At 45.1% G+C, this 20,495-nt stretch overlaps 1 protein-coding gene across 3 annotated transcripts in view; it reads right to left on the bottom strand.

Annotated features, from left to right (window-relative positions):
- LOC144127873 (sialin-like) overlaps nt 1–20,495 on the bottom strand; it is a 125,314-nt gene that overhangs the window by 34,013 nt on the left and 70,806 nt on the right. For all 3 annotated transcript variants that reach the window (XM_077660850.1, XM_077660851.1, XM_077660852.1), the window contains exons 5-6: nt 8,102–8,235; nt 3,921–4,070 (exon numbers count right to left, since the gene is read on the bottom strand). In XM_077660850.1, coding sequence (XP_077516976.1) covers nt 3,921–4,070; nt 8,102–8,235 — 284 coding nt within the window. The remainder of the gene's footprint in view (nt 1–3,920; nt 4,071–8,101; nt 8,236–20,495) is intronic.

Below are 20,495 nucleotides of genomic sequence, written 5' to 3'. Positions count from 1 at the left end.
AGGTCACCTTCAGGATACAGATTCTTGATGGAGAGTGAAATTCTCGCCTTGCCTTCAGTACGAACAATACACCGCTACATCTCATTGGTGGGCTTTAAAACAGGCTTTGATAGTAAGTTCTTCATAGCCTTAAAAAGGAAACTTGAAAAGAAAGGTGACTTCAAGCGGCACGGTATTATCATCTTTGATGGGATGCAAGTCCGTAAAAGCAAGGCTGTCAACTCAAAGACAATGACCTACGTCGGTCTGGCATCAGAGACGGAAAACAGTAGCGAGCTTGCAGACCATGCTCTTGTTTTTATGTTCTGCCCTTTTGGTGAAAGTTATGCTCAGCCAATAGGTGTTTTTGCAGCAAAAGGTGCCACGAGGGGTACTATTCTTGCACAGTTGCTCCTTCAGGCAATTTTACTTATGGAGGAAGCTGGAGCAAAAATTTATGGGTTTGTTTGTGATGGAGCTTCGACAAACAGGACTATGTGGCGAACACTGGGTATAAGTGGGTCACTAGAAGCCTGCCAGAACTCCTTCACACATCCAAGCGACCCCACACGAAAAGTTTTTGCATTTTCTGATGCTCCACACCTCTTTAAATGCATCAGAAACCGTCTTTTGCAACAAAGGTACCTGAAAAAGGAGGGACGTTGGATTAGGTGGGAGGACTATGCAGCAGTTTATAAAGAAGACCAAGCGAATGTTGGAGCTCTGAAGGTGTGTCCAAAAATAACACATTCCCACATTTATCCAAGCAACTGTGAAAAGATGCGGGCAAAGCTTGCCACGCAAGTGTTCAGTCGCTCGATGGCAGCAGGTATTGAATTTTACAGAAACCATGGTGTGCGCAGTCTGGGAGACACTGAAGCCACGCAAGAATTCACATTGTTTCTTAATAATCTTTTCGATGCCTTGAACAAGGGTTTCCTCATGAAGGTGTCACAAAGCAGGGCTCTGACCTAGGCATTCTGTCACGTGGGGTAGAATGGTTGGATAACTGGGAAAAAGAGCTGCAGAGTGGAAATATCACGAAAGATATGTTCCTGACAAAAAGCACCTCTGAAGGGCTCCGAGTTACCTTGAGATCAACTAAAGAGCTTTGTGAGGTTCTTTTGCATCAGTACGAGTTCAGATACGTTCTTACAAATAAAATGAACCAAGATCCGATCGAAAGATTCTTTGGCAAGATAAGACTTGCTGGAAGCCAGAATGACCATCCTTCAATGCCAACATTTTTGCAACTGTACAATACAATGTCCATTTACAGCCTTCTGAGGCCTCCCAAGTTTGGGAATTGCTGCGTGGTCGATGAGAAGCCATTACTAGACGCATCAGACTTCAGAGCCCTGATCGAACTAGGCAGTGCAAGCAACTCTTCGCCTGGCTTCATTGATCAGCTAAAAGAAAAGCTTGATAAACTGATTCTTGTTGAGGACTGGGAATGTGAGGATGTTATCACAGTAAACGGAAAGGATACAGCGCAAGTCGTTGACTGCATTCTTTACTATGTGGTTGGATTCTTGAGCCGAAAGTTGATGAAAGCCACAACGTGCGATTGTTGCCGGTCTGCTTTTACCATTCCGGAAAACAGCTCTGCTGAAGCATCCCTGACCAACACAAAGAGCAGGGTGGACTGTTGCACCCCAACGTGAATCTTTTTGAGCTGTTGAGAGCAGCTGAGGAGCACTTTGCAAAAAATGCCGACAGTCAGTCTGTATACTGGGAAACAGTGGAGCATGTGCTTGACACAAAGACCTTGACTTTTCCATGTGCTCAGCACAAAGAAGAGGTCATCGCACAAATTCTGCACTATTTCTTAACCATGAGAATGAGGCAGCACTGCAAAGCTCCAACCATGAACTTGAAAAAACAAGCTCAAGAGAAAAAAAAGCTTGCAAAACTTTGTTCATCCTGAATCCTGTTGCCAAGTTTACAGAAAGTACTAATTTTTGTTAGATTTTTTGTGAATGTATGTTTTAATCAGTTTTTGCCATGTAATGTATAGTTTTGTGACAGAATAAAGTATATGTTCAGCCCCCCTTTCAGCATACCATTCCTAATATTCTACACAAATGTAAGAGCACTGTACACACCACCAGACCTACCTACTTCAGGTCGGACATTTTTTTTTTCTGATATAAGAGCGCGCATTGTTCTCTTGAAATGACAGAGTAGGATAGAAAAATTATGCCCATTCACGGGCAACTAGCACAAGATATACTGCTTTGAGAGTTGCGATGGATTTAATCGTGCGTGTGACATGCCCTTCATCAAGCTGTACTGCACACGGCTTGCTGTACTGGCGCAAAGTATAACCGCCATCGCCTTAACACTGAGCAGAAGTCTGCGTAGGGGTCGCGTGTCGAGAGAAGTTTGTAACCAAGTACATGTGTAAGCTAGAGGTGCAATGGTTCAAGGTGCTTTGAGGACGTTTATTTTGTAAAGAGGAAGATGAGCAGCAGCGGCAGCCGCACCGCCAGCGCACAGCGCGAGATCACTGGGTTGACGACCGAAGCTCGGAACGGCATTTTGGCTAGCTGTCCTTAGGCTATTTCCCCGAAAATCCTGTTACAATTTATTTATTTTTGCTTTAATTAGCTAACATTGGCGGGCGCAACTAGAAAATACGATTGATATACTGGCTTCAACGTATGCTAGCTATCAGAGCTATTAAAAAAACGCCGTCGAGAAATCAGTTGCACATTCATTTAGATAATCAGTCTTGTTACTGCAGAATCCCGGTGTATTCATGCCTGTGCATACTTTTCTATATACCCCGATATCAAGCGCGACAAACGAGCAACGCTTAGCATCGATAACCTACGCAGCGCGGATCCGAGAGCCTCCATCTACTAGCGCCACCTGTCGCCGGGAAACGGAAACAGCGCCGGCGGCGAACATAACCAGGACGGCACGCCGGCTGCAGTGTCATCACCTAAATTATTCTTACACCGTGGTCTGGGGCTTTCCACTGCTGTGTTTAGCTGTGCCGCTTAAAAACTTTGGGGACACAACCTGCACCTTTAAGAGTAGAACGCAATACCATTAACGGGTCCCATTCGAATCACCTACTTAACACTCACATAACGACCGAATTCCTAATTAGCATACTCATGATTACTCGTATGCACTAGTACATGTATCTAAGACACTTCACTAAGCCAAGACCGCAATGCATTCTCTAGGTCCACCTTTATTCAGCATTGATCATGCTTTGCAAGTCATCTCCTGAGTGACTTAGCAAGGCAATGTCATCAGCGAATTGCAGATTACTTATGTATTCTCCATTAATTCTCATTCCCGACTCTTCCCAATCCTGGTCTCTGAAAACCTTCCATATAAAGGTGGTGAATAGCACTGGCGAGACTAAAACTAGTGAGCAACACAAGAGACGCAAGAACGAGACTGACGATGGCACATGCACTTGACATCGTATGCTGTTCCCTGTTGCACAGCCCACTACAGCCATGTCATATCAGACGGTTTACAGGGTTTAACATCCCAGAGCGAGCCAGGCTATGAGGGGCGCCATTGTGAGGGGCTACAGATTATTTCGACCACTGGGGTTCTGCAACGGGCACTCACATCGCACAGTACACAGGAATCTAGCATTTTGCCTCCACCAAAATGTGACCGCCGCGGCCGAGATCGAACACGTGTCTTTCGGATCAGCAGCTGAGTGCCATAACCATTGAGCCACTATTTCGAATGTCTTTCATTTTTGAATTAATTAGCCTACATGCATATAATAGCACACTATAAGAAATGCATAAATGTGCAAAGATGAGCCACCCGTGTTGCCACCTTCGTACCTGACATTCCACATTCACACCCTGCCCTTTGCTCAAAGTTTGCAGCAGATTTCTTGCACAGTTTCAAATCTTGAGACAAGAAAACAGCTTGGGCAATTTCTCATCCTGTGCACTTACACTTCCGATGGGCCGGTGCAGGACGCCATGGAGGTAATTTGGCAGGTCGATGAGGAGGAGGTAGAAGCCCCAGTTTCCACAAAACATGGTCACACCCAGGGCCCAGACACTGCGTGAGCGCAGCAGGCGACCCCATGGCGCACCAGGTGGCTGCAAGCGCAGCACACAAGAGAGTCAATCCAAACACACAGAAGAAGACTCACGTTGCACGACACTGAACTCTGCAGAACTGTCATTTTGGTGCTAAAACATTACAAACTGGAAGATGCAACAGGACTAAAGAAAACTTCACTAGAGGTGCACAAATATATATATTTTTTAATACTTCTCGCATAGAAATAAGGTTGAATGGCACAAGAAGCATTTTCAAAATAATGTATTCTTCTAACACACAAAGCCATTAATATATGAACTGTAAGGCAGGGGTTTATTGAAACGAGCTGGGAGTATGGGAGCAGCGGCGAGAACAATCCGAGGGCAACCAGGTCGGGCACAGACACTCGTGGCGATAGCAATACGGCTGACGCGCAGGGCCATCTTCTTCATTGTCACGAGTCATCTGCTGTGTCTGGGTCATCTTCTTCTTTACAGAGCAAAAAATGAGTGCATTAAAGTTTTGACAAACCCATTGCAGCTATGTCGACTTTCTGCAAAGATGCCATCGGAAATTAGGGTACTTGACCAACATGCAGTGCTGATGTATTTGTGGGTTGCAAGACTTATCTATGGGACCTCCAACTGCTGCTTTCAATTGCGATTGCATCACTGCGCAGCTCTTGCTTTTAAGCAATGACAACATCGACACTTGCTAGGCATACGCGCCCAGCGCCCAGCACTGCCCCGCGTCGGGCACCAGAAAGGGGCACCCATCTCTGCTCATACTAGCTCCCATTCATGCTCACAACATCGCGCTAGATTAGCGCATTTCATGTGGAGAACAGCGGCTTCGGCAGCTTCAGTCAGCTTTTTACATCCTCACTATTTACGACGGGCTCCACGTTGCATTGAAGGGTGGCACCACGGCTCTGCACAAGACCAGTTGCCTGCGGGGCAATGCAGGCAGATGGATTATGCACAACACGTGTGGCTCTGTCGCCTCACTCATCATGTGCCATCAGGACTGCGCGTGCACCGCCCGGGCTGCAGGACAGAGCGTAGGCTCCTTCGCTCCACGCACTGGCTTTGCCCACTGCAGGACCGGGACAATGCAGTGTGTAGGCACCAGGGCACAGATGGAAAGTTTCTCTAAAGTTCGTTTAGATTCGGTTCAGTGTTCTCTCCTCGATTCGCCCTCCAATCTGGTCGTAAGGTTGCCCGCAGCACGCCGACAACAAGAGAGCAATAAATATTTCATGCTTGAAACCTTTGCACAAGTGGCCCAAAAAGCATGGCTAAGCTTTCTGTGCAGAACTCTGGTATTTACAAGAAGGGAGCCTGCCTGGACAGCCTTCTTCGACAAACAGTGGACCAGATTGCTTTGTCCATCATATTAAAAACCAGCGCTAAAAAACACAGAGGACGAGACGAGACACACGGTCTCGTTCTCTGTCTATGTTTTTTAGCGCTGGTTTTTAATACAATGGATCACCACCAACTCGCCCAATCCTCAGTTCTTCTACAGATTGCTTTGTTTCAACCAGCTGCCCCACATGATCAGGCAACAGCACTTGCTGCGCTGTTCCTGTTCATAGGGGCATCCAGAAAACTTGTAGAAATGTTTTTGCAGCTCGTTAAACGCATCACATGAGTGTAATTTTTTCACATAGTTATGTGAGGCGAGAGCTCCGAGAGATAGTGACTGTTAATCTCTACACATGCTCATCTGCGCAGAAACATGAGAAGGGCAGCCATCAGCAGTCCCAACAGCATTTTGAATCGCAAACGGGTGGTGCTATATTCACAATACCCGAGGTGCACAGAGGCGCATGGCCACTGCATCGAGTCTGTTTGTTAAAAGCTGCATTTAATTCAGAACTATGCGGTGCAATTCAGGCTACAAATCATAGTCCAAGGCTTATTACGTGCACTGTGTGGACACGATTGCTTACAGGTTTGGACACTGGGAGAACAATATGTGATGGTAATAAATACATTTACAAAGTAGCTGTTCTGTTTAAAAGCATTAGAAGGACTATTCATATATGTGAGATGATTGACTACTGATGGATATTGATGCGCACAGTGTGAGAGATTCACAGCTGCACTGACTTGCATAAAAGTATTATTGCTTTGGCAGAGAGGATCATAATAAGTGTCCACAATAAATTTTACACTCTCATGACTTCGTGTGCACACCCTCAAGGGCATCAAGTTCTAGCTGACATGGGGCTTAAAGTGGAAGGAAGGAAGGAAGGAAGATTTTTATTCTAAGCATATGTACATATTTGAGGGGAAGGGCAAAAGGCATAATAAGCCTGACGAGGCCCATCCCCCCTGGTGCACCTGTCACAGCAACGCAGCGTAAAATGTATAACAGTGATGTAACATATAAATTAGCATACACAAATTACAATGGCAAAATTACCATAGGCACATCAAGGAATGAAACACAATAAGTAGTCATTTACATCATTGATTAGGAACATTTTCACGAGTGTAAGTTTATGAGGGTTCCACTAAAAGCATTTCCATTAATTTTTTCCTAAATAAGCGTTCATTTCTGTATTTATGGATGAGATCTTTTATATGTTTGGTAGAGAACTGTTATCTTATAATGTAGTTTGAGAGCCATAATTTGCTCTTATTCTGGGGGGACTGGTACAATAATCTCTTAGCTGGTATTTTTGGTGTTGGTCAGTGTGCATGATGTGTGAGAGTGTACCTCTGTAAAACAAGTGGTGAGCATGACTGGCAAGCCGCAGTGTATTTAGTTTATAAATATCTAATATCTCTAAGGTATACCCTAATGTGGAACTGTGGTCTCTAAATATGAAATACCTGCAATGACTCTATTTGCTCTTTTTTGTAACAAAAGGAGTGATTTCAAATTTGTGCTCAATGTGCTGCCCCAAACTAAAAGGCAGTAGTGAAGATGAGATTGTACAAGCGCAAAGTAAAGTTGTTTTTTTAACCAAATTGGAAGAATAGACCTAAATTTATTGATGGTGCCAATGGAGCGTGCGACTTTCAATCACATAGAATTTATGTAGTCATTCCACAACAACTTTTCACTGAATATGACTCCGAGGAACCGCACTGACTCAGCACGTTGGATAACAATATTTCTAAAAATAATACTTTGTTCCATGTCTATAACCTTGTTTTAGTTGACAATTAATTCTAATCTATTAATGTTTAACCAAACAAAGAGCTCGTCCAGCCAAAGATTGCATTTTTAACTATAGTTTCAATGTGTTCTCCACTAAAAAACACATTTGTGTCGTCTGCATATTTCAGGAGTGTTTGGTATATTGACAATGTCATTAATACTAGGTGTCCCAGCTAACTTGAGCCAAGGGTTAAAAAATAAATTATTAGAAACAGGAGAGTGAAACCAGTTTCATATTAGTGACAGCCACCTTGCGCACCACAGGCAATTTTTTGTTTCTCAATAATTAATAGTTTAATTAACTAAATTAATAAATATTGACTTAAGGCAACAAATTGCATTTGAAGAGTTGTCGAGCACCTTCAGAAACCCCCATTCCATCACTTATGATAAGGAAACCTTCACGTGTGTCTTTTTTTCCCAGCTCCAAAGAAAGCCCGCGAGATACAATATAAACCACGTGACTAACGCACTTGCACACCAAGATCGTGCTGCTCTCAAGCGTGGTTTCAGCAAACGAAGTCACCTGTAGCCTTGACTCGACGGCCACGCACCAGCGACAGGCCGATATGTTGGCAGTGGTTTCTGGTCTGTGTCAGCCAGTGGCACACATGACGGTGCGAGCTGCCGCCGGCAACATATCGGCCTGCCACTGGTGCGAGGCCGTCGAGCCATCCAAATGATGTTTTGGCGGAAAACTTGCAAGAACATTAGACATTGCAGACACGATAGCAAACAACCTAAATGCTATCGCATTTTCTTCTTTAACAATGTGGTTAAGAAGGCCCCCAAGTTTGAACAGTTGGAGCTTCTGGTTACAATGTACAGCAGCAATAATATTTCTACTACAAAGTCCTGTCCAATGAATAGGAAGAGGGCATGAGAGATTGGGCGAAATAAGTGTCATACGCACCTGTTGAGCAGCACAGGAGGTTCCGCGGTGTCGCTGGATGTGCTGCAGCTCACGGCTGGAGATGCCTGGATGCATCTCGGGCCACTCGTGAATCAGGGACAGCCAGAGCAGGGACCAGGCACAGCCCAGAATACCTGCACTCGGTGGCACACAGGAGTCCGTGAGAAGGGGCAAGCACACCAGCACTCAGGCCGAGGCTGCTCTGAAGGCACGCGAGGACAACTCCATACAACTTTTGCTGGCAGTGAAAACTGATTCTTTCACTGGCTATGCTGATGTTTCTTTGGCACTGAAAGATGCATTTATTAATGCGTTAGCATGACGGCTCCCGTTCTGCAGAAAACCTGGCGTCGTCAGTGCCATCATTGTGAGCGGGAAATGTGGTGGCCCACCTGCTACCTAGGTCAAGTGACCTTATGACGTCATCGCAGCCAGCCTACCTGCGGTTGTGGGCAGTTTTCTTACAACCCGAGCCTCACAAGCCCCACTGGCGGCTGTGCTTGAAACCGCCACCCACCGAGGCAGTGGCACATCGCTTAACCGCCGCACCACAGCGCCAGGAGTGCTGTGAGGACTCCCAGGGATCTATGAATGTAAACTAGAGAATGACCAATTCTCTGATAGAGAATGACCAATGCATACGTGAGCATTAAAGGGGCTGTGAAGGGGGCTGTAATGAAGTTGCGGCATGCCTGGGATATTGAAGCACGCCGCTTCACGAATAGTGTCCAGCAAGGATTTTTTAAATGCGCTTAGTAGAAGCCGAGTTATCTGTAGTTAAAATTTGAATTTCAGCGTCTTCGCGCCTTTCCCTCTCCTCTAGTCACTTTTTGCACGCTGGAAGGTAGGCGCTCCTTCGCCGACCCCCCTCTGGGAGCGGAGCTTCCCAACCCGCTGGAGATAAGCGGCTCATTGGCCGCGGCCATGGTAGCTGCATGAAATCTGAAAGAATCTAACCAATGGCCACCTCTCACCTTGTCTACGCAGATGCGGGGGACGGAGGAGGGTGCGAGCATGAAAATGTCGCCGGAAAGGGCTCGCCAACTTTGACGCGTTATTGTGGGCCGTCTGCTGCATGTAGAAGAGTATTATTTGGCTCTGGTCTTCATGGCAACACAGTGCACTGATTAAGTGAGTTAATGTGCTCTCCTCGGAAGGCGTTTCAGAGCCCCTTTGAGGGGAGATGCTAGGCTGAAGAGTCAACTTTTGAACTACTGCACCAATTGTGGTAAAATTTTCAGAGATGGTGTATTTTCTTCTCAATAGACTATATTCAAAATATCAACTTCCCAGCTCAAACAGAAAAAAGAGTTATAGCTGTCATATTGGGCAATCAGGTGTGTCAGCTTAGGAAAGCTATCATTTCAAAAATAATGAAGATATACTAATAGTTTGTGATTAGATATCTTCAAGATGGTTTATAGTGCAGGATAAAGCCATTCCCATGTTTTTTGTACCATATCTGTAAGAAATGCTATCACTCTAAAAACGAAGTTAAATTTTTTTGTTGTCTTTATATGTCAGACATCTCAAGATATTTTGTGTTAAAAATATTTAGTGACATAAAAAGTATCCAATCTTGTAGCTGAGAAAATTTCAGTTAAGCAACCACCTTGAAAGCAGCTTTTGGAGATGCAGTTTGGAAATGATAGTCTCAACGGTTTTGTTTTCCCAAAAAGTGCAAACTGAGAAAAATGAGTTCAAAGATTTCAGAACATGCTATTTTCTTTTGGGGTAAAAAAAGAAATTAATCAAAGTGCTCTGCTTCATAGGTCAAGCCCTCCTCTTTAACATGACACTGCTCTGTGGCAAATGCCTCAAGCCTTCTTTTCTTTTTTTTTCAGCATTAAAGCCATCCATCGCCCTTGCCTTCGCTCGTGATATACTATGATGGGTTGCTCGCTGGACGTGCTTCAACGTCTGGACTCCATTTTGCAGCTTGTCAAACACTCTCTTGATGCCATGTGTACCCTCAATTCTAGTACAGCCAAGGCTCCTGTAGTCTCCACGGTTCTTAGTGATGCAAATTCGGTCTTCGGGTGATGAACCACCATTGGAGCTTGAAGGGTTCGCTTCGGTCGCCGCCGGCAGGCTTGGGCCTGGCGAACGTGTAAGCAGACACTCACTTGCTGGCGGTCACCCAGTGCTGTGTAGGCCTCTCGATTTCGTGGTGCGTTTTAGCTTCCTGAAACTTGTCCGTGTCGAAGCCTTCGGTGCGGGCATCTTCTGGTCGCACCACTGGCCACCTGCTGTTCGCAATAAACTGACAGAAGGAAGAAAAGGGAACAGATAGCAAGCGTCGAACACAACCAAAGCTGGAGCAACTCCGAATGGCGCAAAAACAACGTTGGGTGGTCACGTGGTATATTTCCACCAATCTGAACTCCTATTTAGGTTTTCCAGGCACTCTGCAGTTGCCGCGGCCAGAAATATGCCATATGCCTTTCTTTTATAGTTTTTCGTTAGTAGCCTTGTTTGTTCTCGATAGAAGGTCTTCCGTGACTAAAAAGCGCGAAAAACAAGCCTTGCATTCGGGAGGTGCTGGGTTCGATCCCCAGTGCCGCCGGGTGCCCACCGGCTTTTTAATGGGTACAAGATTTCCCCCGGCCTGGTGCTCGGCTCTTCTAGGGTGAGATGCTTGGGAAAAGGGTCTTGACCACACTTGCCTTGACGGATGAGAGATAAGTTCCGCCGTCAAACAACCTTAATTTTGGTTTCAGTTCATTACTGGTAGCTTTATGTGATTGACATCATTATTACCTGTCACAGTAACTGTTTTATTATTTCCCTATTACTGTCTACCTATGTACTATTCATCTATTATGTTTCTATTCTTTACGCTGCTGCCTTGTAAATGGTCTCTTGGGCCTCGTCAAGCTTTTGTGTAGCTTTTAGCCCAAGAGACCATCCAGTTGTCTTCTGGAAATAAAGATGTACTACTACTAAATCCGCCTCGTGCGATAGAAGCCCAACTTGTGGCCCTTTTTTAGATCGAAGCGTAGCCTTATGGTAGAGCATCCGTCTCGCATTCGGAATGTGCTGGGTTCGATCCCCAGTGCCACCGGGTACCCACCAGTTTTTTAATGGGTACAAGATTTCCCGCGGCCTGGTGCTTGGCTCTTCTTGTGTGAGATGCTTGGGAAAAGGGTGTTGACCACACTTGCCTTGACGGATCAGAGATAAGTTCCGCCGTCAAACAACCTTAAATCCACATCGCGCAGTAGAAGCCCAACTTGTGACTCTTTTTTAACTGCGAGCTAGACCTGAATGCAAGCAATGATTGTGTGGCCCATGTTTTTAGATTCGTTGACGATTTCCTAGTCCTCTTACAACTAAGGGATGATAACAATGCTCTTGTTGCTGACACGGTCCTGGAGTGGTTTTTTGCCATCTCCAGTTCCATGATTTTTACCTTCTAACTACCGCAAAATGACTCGCTACAGTTTTTAGATCTCAGATTGTTTTTTAGCACGACAAGCCACATATGTTGGGCCTATATGCCGCGTACCAAGAAAACCCCTTTACCTTATAATTCCTCACATTCAAAACTTATGAAGCGTGGTGTCTCTCTGTCATTTAGATCTGCGCTGTCCAAGTTGTGTGATCATCAAGCGGATTCGAGTTTCGGACATCAGGTCGAACGCCTCAAGAATGCTGGCTATCCTGTTTCGGTGCTGAAGACTAGCAGAAGGCCTGTTTAAGCAGCTACGTAAGCAAGAAAAGAGAGGACCTGTTTCTAGCACTGCCATGGAAACCAGGCAGAAAAAGAAATATGTGGTGGTGCCTTAAGTTCACCGCGTGTCGCATAACCTAAAGAGGATAACAGGCAAGTTTGGGGTGGACGTCGTTTTCACGGCACCTAGAAAACTGTCAAGCCTTTGCGCACTGGCGAGCCGAAGTCGTAACAAACTGGCTTGCAACATTAATCGTGCAACCAAGTTCGTTGCGTGCAAGGTTGGTGTTGTTTATGAAGTCCCTCTTAGCTGTGGCCGCGTCTACATAGGGCAGACCAGACGCTGCCTGAACGAATGCCTAAGGGAACACGCTGCTTCTTTTAATTCGTCTTAATCTAATAACCAGCCTAAGCATTGTTTGAGCTGCAAATGTCACCCACGTTTTGGAAAAACAAAAGTTCTTGGCCGTTCTAAAGGCGTCATTTATTCATAGGCTAGGAAGCGATAAGTGCGAGAGTGAAGAGTCTATTGTTCTGTTGCGAAAGGAATCTATGTTTCTAAATGCTGCGTAATTTCTTGGGTTTTGCTGCTTGAAGGTGGAAGAGGTGCTTCCTGTTACTTTCCGTGCAATTTTATATCGTCATTTAGCCCCACATTATCTTGGTTCAGATTGTCTTTATCCTCCCGCCCCCTCGTCTTAATGAGTGGTTAGCTGGGCATGCGCATTCAGTTCTTCGAGCTCGTAATTCTGCTTCTGTTTCTTCCGTTCCACTCGTCCTGTGTCCGTCTCATGTCCTCGTTTGTCTCAAGCTAAACCAACCTGCAAAACTTTCTAACATGGGCATTCACTTCTCGTTCGGTTTTTGCCCGCACTGTGGTCGTGTCTTGAGAAAAGCGTTCATAGATGCCTTCGACGGCCTACCACCGCCGCGGAAAAAGAATTAATTTTTTTATTTTCCACTGCTCAGATAACAACCAAACTTCGTGAAAAAATTTTTCTTTAAACCAGAAATTAAACACAGCTGAAACTTAAAATCCGAATTTTTTTTCCGAAAATCAGTATTTTAGCCCTGCATCTCCCGTTAACCATTAACGTTATCGCGTCACAGCCTTAAGGTGGAGCTACAACAGAATCAGTAGCAAATGAAAATGCTAACGCATTGAAACGATCCACCGAGGAACAGCTCCTTTTCTGTTCTCAGTGTCCCCTCTCTCGGTCTGTCCGGCCATTGTTACCCCAGGCAACCGACTCTGTCCCCTCCTCATACCTCTGCTAAAAGCAGCTGCCGGTGTTCCATTGTGTCAAGTGTGCAATCACAAGAGGTCTAGCAGAACCCACACTGTAAGCCCAGCCAATGCAGTGCTCTGTGAAAACTTGAAGGGCTGATCACCCTTCAAGTGTCACCCTTCAAGGCACTTGCTGTGGGCATGTCGACACAACACAAGAAGGTGATGACAGTTTACGAGGATGTTGGCAAGGCGATGTATATATATATGTGGTTCGTCCAGACAAGGGTAAAAAATATCTGCCCCAATGGAAGCACAGTGCTCCAGAAGGTGCTTAATTCTGCTTGCCTGAAAGGAATCAATGATTTTGAAGACAGCAGGATGGCTTAACTGGTTTAAGGAGTGACATAGCATTGTTGGCAAAGTAGTCCGTGTCCTCGGAAGCCACAATCTTTTTTAGCGATGTTGCTGTTGTTGTGTTGGGTTTTATGGCACATAGGCGGTTAAGGCCATCATGCGCCAAACGCAAGGTATAGAAAATTGTCTTGTGCCGGATTTTATATGACAGAAATGAAGCGGTGGTGTAAAGGGCCTAAAATGTTATTTCTCACCATCTAGTGAAGGTAAAAGGCAGAATTTTTCAAAAAGGCCGATGGTAAAAGCTTTAAAAAGGTCAGGTAACCTCAGCGGCCATCCTTTGCAGAGGAAGAATGTCGAGGCCCCCAACCAATGAAATACACACCTCAGCATCTTCTCAGGTATGAGAAAGTGGCCGAGGTGTATCACATAAACGTGAGGCATTTTACAGTTCCTTAAGACAGCCAACCTCTCGTAAAAAGTTAAAAACATAAGAAATATCAACAATTGCATTACCGCTCAAGAGTAGTGCTGGGTGAAATGGAATGCATTGATTATAAAATTGATTAAAATACTTTTTCCTTAGTTTTTCAATGTTTGAACACGCGAATAAAATATGCTTTAGTGTGAGCTCGTCTCCGCATCTTTCACAAATGGGTTTGTCTTCTTTTGTAAGTAAGTAGTTGTGTGTCAGGTGTGTGTGGCCTATGTGAAGACGACATAAGATTACTTCAGTGAAACGTTCCTGGTGTCTGCACGACTTCCATTCCCCCAAGAGTGGCTTTATGAAGTGTAGTTTGTTGTTGAGTTCATTATCCCACTCTTTCTGCCATTTGTTCTTTAATGTGTTATGTATCAACTTCATGCCGTCTTTAAAAGGTATGTCCACATTTTTTATTTCATCATTTTGAGCTCGTACGGCTGCTGCGTCTGCTCTCTCGTTACCCTTTATGCCGACGTGGCTCGGGACCCAGCAGAATCTTATCGTGTGTCCTTGTGTTGTGAAATTTTCTATTTTGTGTATGATGCTGCCCACTAAGGGTTCAATTGCATTTCTTGACTGCAGCGCTGTGAATAGGCTCAGGGAATCAGTGTATATTATACTGTTTTTGATGTTCTCATGTATTATTTTGTCCACAACCATACAGACTGCATAGCATTCCGCAGTGAAAATTGATACATAATTTGGTAATCTTACTATTTTTTCCCATTTACCCTGTACTACGGCACATTCAACATGCATCGCTGTTTTGGAGCCATCTGTGTAAAACTCCATGTAGCTTGAATATTTCTCTTTCAAAGCCAAGTATTCTTGTAGTAGGTGTTTATGTGGTGTTTGCTTTTTACAAAATTGTGTAAGCGTGAAGTCACATGCAGTGTGAGGGCAGTGCCATGGTGGCAATGGATCGTGTCTCGGGGCAATTTTAGGTAGAGCATCTACTATTCCCAGTTCATGACATGCGTCTTCAAAGCGTAATAGCAAAGGTCTGATTGATTGTGGTTTATTAATGAACAGCCTTCTAGATGTGCACTTGGTAACTATGGGGTAACAAAGGTGTTTTGGTACGGATCTTATTTTTAGTACATACGCACAGGTAAGCATTGCTCTTCTGTTTGCAAGATTGTTCATTTGTTTCTACATATAGACTGTTTATTGGGGATGTTCTGTATGCACCAGTTGATAAACGGAGACCCAGGTTTTGTATAGGATCCAGTTTTTTGAGGTATGATGGTCTTGCAGACCCATACACAATGCATCCATAGTGCAAAGTGGACCGTACTATGGAGCGGTAGGTCTGTAAAAGGCACAACCTATCTGACCCCCAATGTTTCCGTGAGAGTATCTTCAGTATATTTAGCGATCGGGAAGCTTTCTTTTTGAGGGTGTTATGTGAGGTAGGAATGTGAGCTTTCTATCGAAAGTTATGCCTAGGAATTTATGCTCTTGTTTTACTTGTAGAACAGTTTCATTTATTTGCAGTGTGGGATCAATCTGCACGCCCCTTTTCAGTGAGAAAAGGACGGCAACTGTTTTTTGTGGAGAGAACTTAAATCCATTTTGGTCTGCCCAAGTCGCTAGTTTGTTCAGTGTAAGCTGTATCTGTCTTTTGCATGTTGGTAAACTAGAAAATGTGCATGAAATTTGAAGGTCGTCAACATATACGGAATACATGATGGTCTTTGGAATTATTCGCGATATTGAGTTCATTTTTACAATAAAGAGTGTGGTACTTAGAATACACCCCTGCGGTACGCCGTTTACTTGGATGAATTTTTTCGAAAGCGTGCAGCCTAGACGTACACGAAAGGAACGGTCAGAGAGGAAGTCTTTCAGACAGTTTAGCATCCTGCCATGGATGCCTAGATCTGTGAGGTCACGAAGAATCCCAAACCTCCAAGTGGTATCATAAGCTTTTTCCAAGTCAAAAAATATTGCCAGACAATGCTGTTTTTGTATGAATGCTTCACAGACTGTGTTTTCAAAACGGACGAGATGGTCATTTGTACAGCATGCTTTTCTAAATCCACATTGGTGTATATCAAGAAGTTTTCACGATTCTAGGGTGAACATTAACCTAATATTTAACACACTTTCAAAACCTTTAGCAAGACAACTCGTAAGTGCTATTGGCCTGTAACTTCCAGCTGAGATTGGCGGTTTTCCTGATTTCAGGAATGGCACAACCACGGCGTTTTTCCACGCCTCTGGCATTTTTCCAGACTGCCATATTTTATTGAAAAATTTCAGAAGAGCTTCTACAGCATCTTCAGAGAGGTGTGCAAGCATTTCATAATGGATTTCATCTGGGCCTGGTGCTGTCTGTTTTCCGGCCGAAAGTACTGTACGGATTTCTTCTAGTGTAATTAATTTATTGTAATGTTCATTTGCACTGCCACTGGTCGGCAGTCGTCGTTTTTCAGTTGTGTTCTTGTATTTTAAAAATGATTGTGTGTAGTGTGAGGAGCTCGAAACTGTGGTGAAGTGTTCCCCTAGTTTGTCGGCCTGTTCGCTAATGCTTGTTTGTGTATCCGGAGCTGTTAGGAAAGGAATTGTGAAAGGAGTAAAGCTGCCATTAAGTTTGCGGACCTGCTCCCACATTTGTTTCGATGTAACTGAACTATTTATTAACGATACGTAGTTTTGCCACGAAGCTTTTTCAGCATTGCGACGGATATGTTGTGCTTTTGCTCTCGCCTTTTTAAAATTTATGAGGTTGTCGTATGTGGGGCATCTACGAAAAGTTCCCCAGGCTTTGTTTTGATTCTTTTTTGCTTCTCTGTAATCTTGGTTATACCAAACCTTGTGGTTTCGGCGTACTACTCCTGATGACTGCGGAATAGCTAGACGTGCAGCCGAAATTATACATGTTGTAAAAATTTCATTTATTTCGTCAATGCTAAGATCATTTGAAAATATTCTCTCCAGACAGGCCTTTTCTTGAAATAGTGGCCAGTCCGCTAAGTGCAGTTTCCAACGGCGTGGTTTAGTTGGAATTATTGGTGATGGTGATGAAAAGTTAATTATCACTGGAAAGTGATCACTTCCGTACGGGTTATCAAGAATGTCCCACTTAAAATCGGAAAAATGGATGGAGAGCTAAAAGACAAGTCTATGCAACTCATCTTACCTGAGGATGAAGAGTAATATGTGGGTTTGCCTGTATTGAGCAAGCAGACGTTGTTGCACAGAATAAAATCTTCTAAAACCCTACCTCTAGTGTCTGTCTGTTCACTTCCCCAAAGTGGGGAGTGTGCATTAAAATCTCCGACTACCAGATATGGCTCCGGTAACTGATTAAAAAGTGCTTTTAGGTCATGGAGTGTTACTCTGAGGTGTGGTTGAAGATACACTGTGAATATGGTAATTGTTTTAAAGCTAATGACAGTGACTGCAACAGCTTCATAATTCGTCTGGAGCTTGATTTCATGCGTTGCAACACCGCTCTTAACTACGACAGCAACACCTCCAGAGAGCCTATTCGCCTGATCACGGTCATGGCGAAAGACTTTATACTTTCTGAAAATATTTTTGTGTAAATGTCCCAAATTGGTCTCCTGAAGGCACAGTGCCACAGGAGACAGAGAATGTAAGAGATCTGTTGCATCACCATAGTTTTTTAAAATTCCACGACAGTTCCAGTGGATAAGAAATGCCATTATAAATTTTTAAGGGGATGTATTCTGAACCTCAGGTCCCTCCTTTTTGAGGGCCTGTTATCATGATTTTTTCTTTCTTTCGGTCAAGGAAGCCCGCCCGCCTTCATTGCGGCCGCGTGCGTGCGTGCGTGCGTGGTTAGAAAGAGTGTGTTACCATTTTCAAAATTTTTATTTCAGAATGCTAGACGAGTGGCGAGGAGCAAGAAGATGCGAGGAGAAGAAGAGAAGAGGGAGCCTTCGTGGTAGTCATCTGGTTTACAACGATGGTGTCAGGCCGGACCCGCAGAATACTGAAGCTGCTAGCAGTGTCAAACAGACCAAATCGCTGGAAGAGCTCAGGAGATTCTAAAGACTTTGCTCGTAATTTCCGCGCCTGGTTGCCAAGTTTTCTTACTTAGCCTATCCGCTTACCTGTCTCTTGCACAAACACACTTTTTTTCAGTGGATTCCCGAATGCGACTCCACGTTTTGCCAGCGGACGAGGTGTACAGGACAAGTGGTACCGCTTGTCCTGTCCACCTCATCTTACGTCCTGTTCTGAGGTCGCGGTTCTTTCACATTTTAAACATGTCAGACCAACTAGCCCAAAGTTTTCCCTTGTTCAACCGTTCTTTGTACAGCGTTCCGGGTAGGCGAGCCCTGAGTTGTATCCATCGTCTCAGTGGAGGCGCTGGAGTTCCGCGAGGAATCCACGGGCAGGGGGGTGGTGGACTTCTCCCGAACGGGGGAAGCCTTGCGGGCTGCTGACTTGGTGGCCGGCGGGCCCTATTGCGGGGGTGGCATTGCAGCTTTCGCTGCATCTGCCAGGGGCGCAGATGGCCCTGCCTCAACCTCACTTAGTGTGAGCTGGGCAGGTGCCGAAGGCCGCTGTGATGCATCTTGAACAAACAGCGCGAACAAAGACGAGCACAAAAGACAAGAAAGCGAACGACACGCTGTTTGTTCAAGATGCTTAAACAACTAGCCCGCCAAAACGTGTTAACGCTGTGATGCGCCGCGCCCGCACACCACATCGGCGAAGTTTGTGTGAGGAGTGATGGAGAAAGTGCCATGTGACATCGCATAACGCCTTCTTGCCTCTTTAAATGTGATATTACCTGTTGTCTTTATTGCAATTATTTCCTTTTCTTTCTTCCAGGCAGGACAAGACCTTGAATAAGCAGCGTGGTCGCCTTCGCAGTTTGCACAGCGTGGCGCGGCATCGCAGTCGTTTGATTGGTGGTCATTTGCAGCTTTGTGAGCCGTGACCGAACTTCTGGCATTTGAAACAGCGTCTAGGGTTGGGTATATATGGGCGAACGGAGATTTTTGCATAGCTTACCTCGATTGACTCGGGCAGGGTGCAAGAGGCAAACGTCAAGACCAGGTGTTTTGTTGGAATTTCTTTGTTGTCTTTGCGGATTGTAAATCTATGGACGTTGGTTACATTTTGCGGGGAAAGTCCTTCAAGCATCTCTTCCTCTGTTAGGTGCAGAAAGTTATTGTCTGAGATGACACCACGTACTGTGTTCAATGATCTGTGTGGTGTGACAGAGACAGGAATATCGCCAAAAGTTTCAATGTTTGCAAGCTTTGATATTTGAGTAATGTCGAGCAGTTCGAGCAGGAGGTCACCACTAGCCAACTTTGTGACTTTGTACTGAGGGCCCAAGGAATCTGTAAGAAATCTTGAAACAAGGAACGGGGATATTTGTATGGCTGGCTTTTCTGTTTCTTTACTGTGGACGATGTGGTACTTAGGGAAAGTTGTCTTCTTTTTGTTGAAAAACTGGGATGTGACATCGGTCCGCCCCCTTTTCAGAGGGCGATCTTTAGTAAGCAGAGAGGAAGCCATAAAAAATTTTGTTCTTCGGCCATGGTGCCAGCCACCCACCATGGAGCCCAACAAGGGGACGGGACAGGAACTTGAAAGCAAGCCCTGCCCACGCCAGCTGTACACCACTGCTATAACCAAGTATGACGCAACTCAGGGTGGTTGGCCACACAGGGTTAACCCTCGCCGCCTATGAAAAGTGGAAAAACCGAGAAGGGAGGAGGAGACAGGAAAGTTCTAAGAAAGATGATAGGAAAGTGAAAGACAGAGGGGAGGACAGGAAAAGGCAACTGCCGATTTCCTTCAGTCCGGTCAGGCCGGAGTGGCCGTCTACAGGAAGCTGGGGCCAAAGTGGTGTGTTGCCTCCGCCGAGGGGCCTTAAAGGTCCAAACGCTCGGCATTGGCTCAACCACCAGGATCCCCTTTTCCCCGGACACGGCGATGCCACGCACGGCGAGGCGCGGGTGCTCGGGTCCGTGGTGATGCACCGTTCACCATCATCCCCCTGCGGGGATGTCCCTGCGGATGCTCGGGAACCCACGGTGTCGCCACTCACCGACGCCTGCAAGCTGCAGACGCCCCCTTGCGGGGTTCTAGCGATGTTGCGTACCCCGTCAATTTTGTTGTAGCAGGATTAAAGTGTATGTGTGTTCTTTGTCCTACGAGGCATGTAGAGGTTAAGGACAGGCACACAGTTCTTTCCACGCAGCACATAACTTTTTACACAGAACACACTGAGACCGCACACACCATTGTTTACCAACAGAGGGTGGGAATCTTTGTGCTGCTAACGTTCGTTGACTTTAATGACTTAACAGTAGTTTCAATACATTGTCCATTTGATTATGTTAATACAGCAATTGCAATATGTGATGTCCCATTCACTAGTGCCTGCTTGGGTTTCAAAATGCCCAAGCTAGCCAGCTCCTTTATTTAGGTAGCAATTAAAGGCCACAGAAGCTTTGTGCAATAATCTGCATTTTTTGCCTCATTTTAAAATGTTGGCTGCCTTGCAGATGCCGCCACAGGAACATAAGGATGTGGGCACACAAGGCAAACACTTTGTAGACCAGCACGTGGTCAAACTTCTAAGAGACTCAAGCTTTCCTCAAAACACCACCTCTACATGTTTTGTTTTTTCCCAGGCTCTAAACACTGTCAAACA

Source organism: Amblyomma americanum, chromosome 4, assembly GCF_052857255.1.
Source record: "Amblyomma americanum isolate KBUSLIRL-KWMA chromosome 4, ASM5285725v1, whole genome shotgun sequence".
In the NCBI taxonomy this organism is placed as follows: domain Eukaryota; kingdom Metazoa; phylum Arthropoda; class Arachnida; order Ixodida; family Ixodidae; genus Amblyomma; species Amblyomma americanum.
This window is presented reverse-complemented; position numbering and strand designations above follow the sequence as displayed.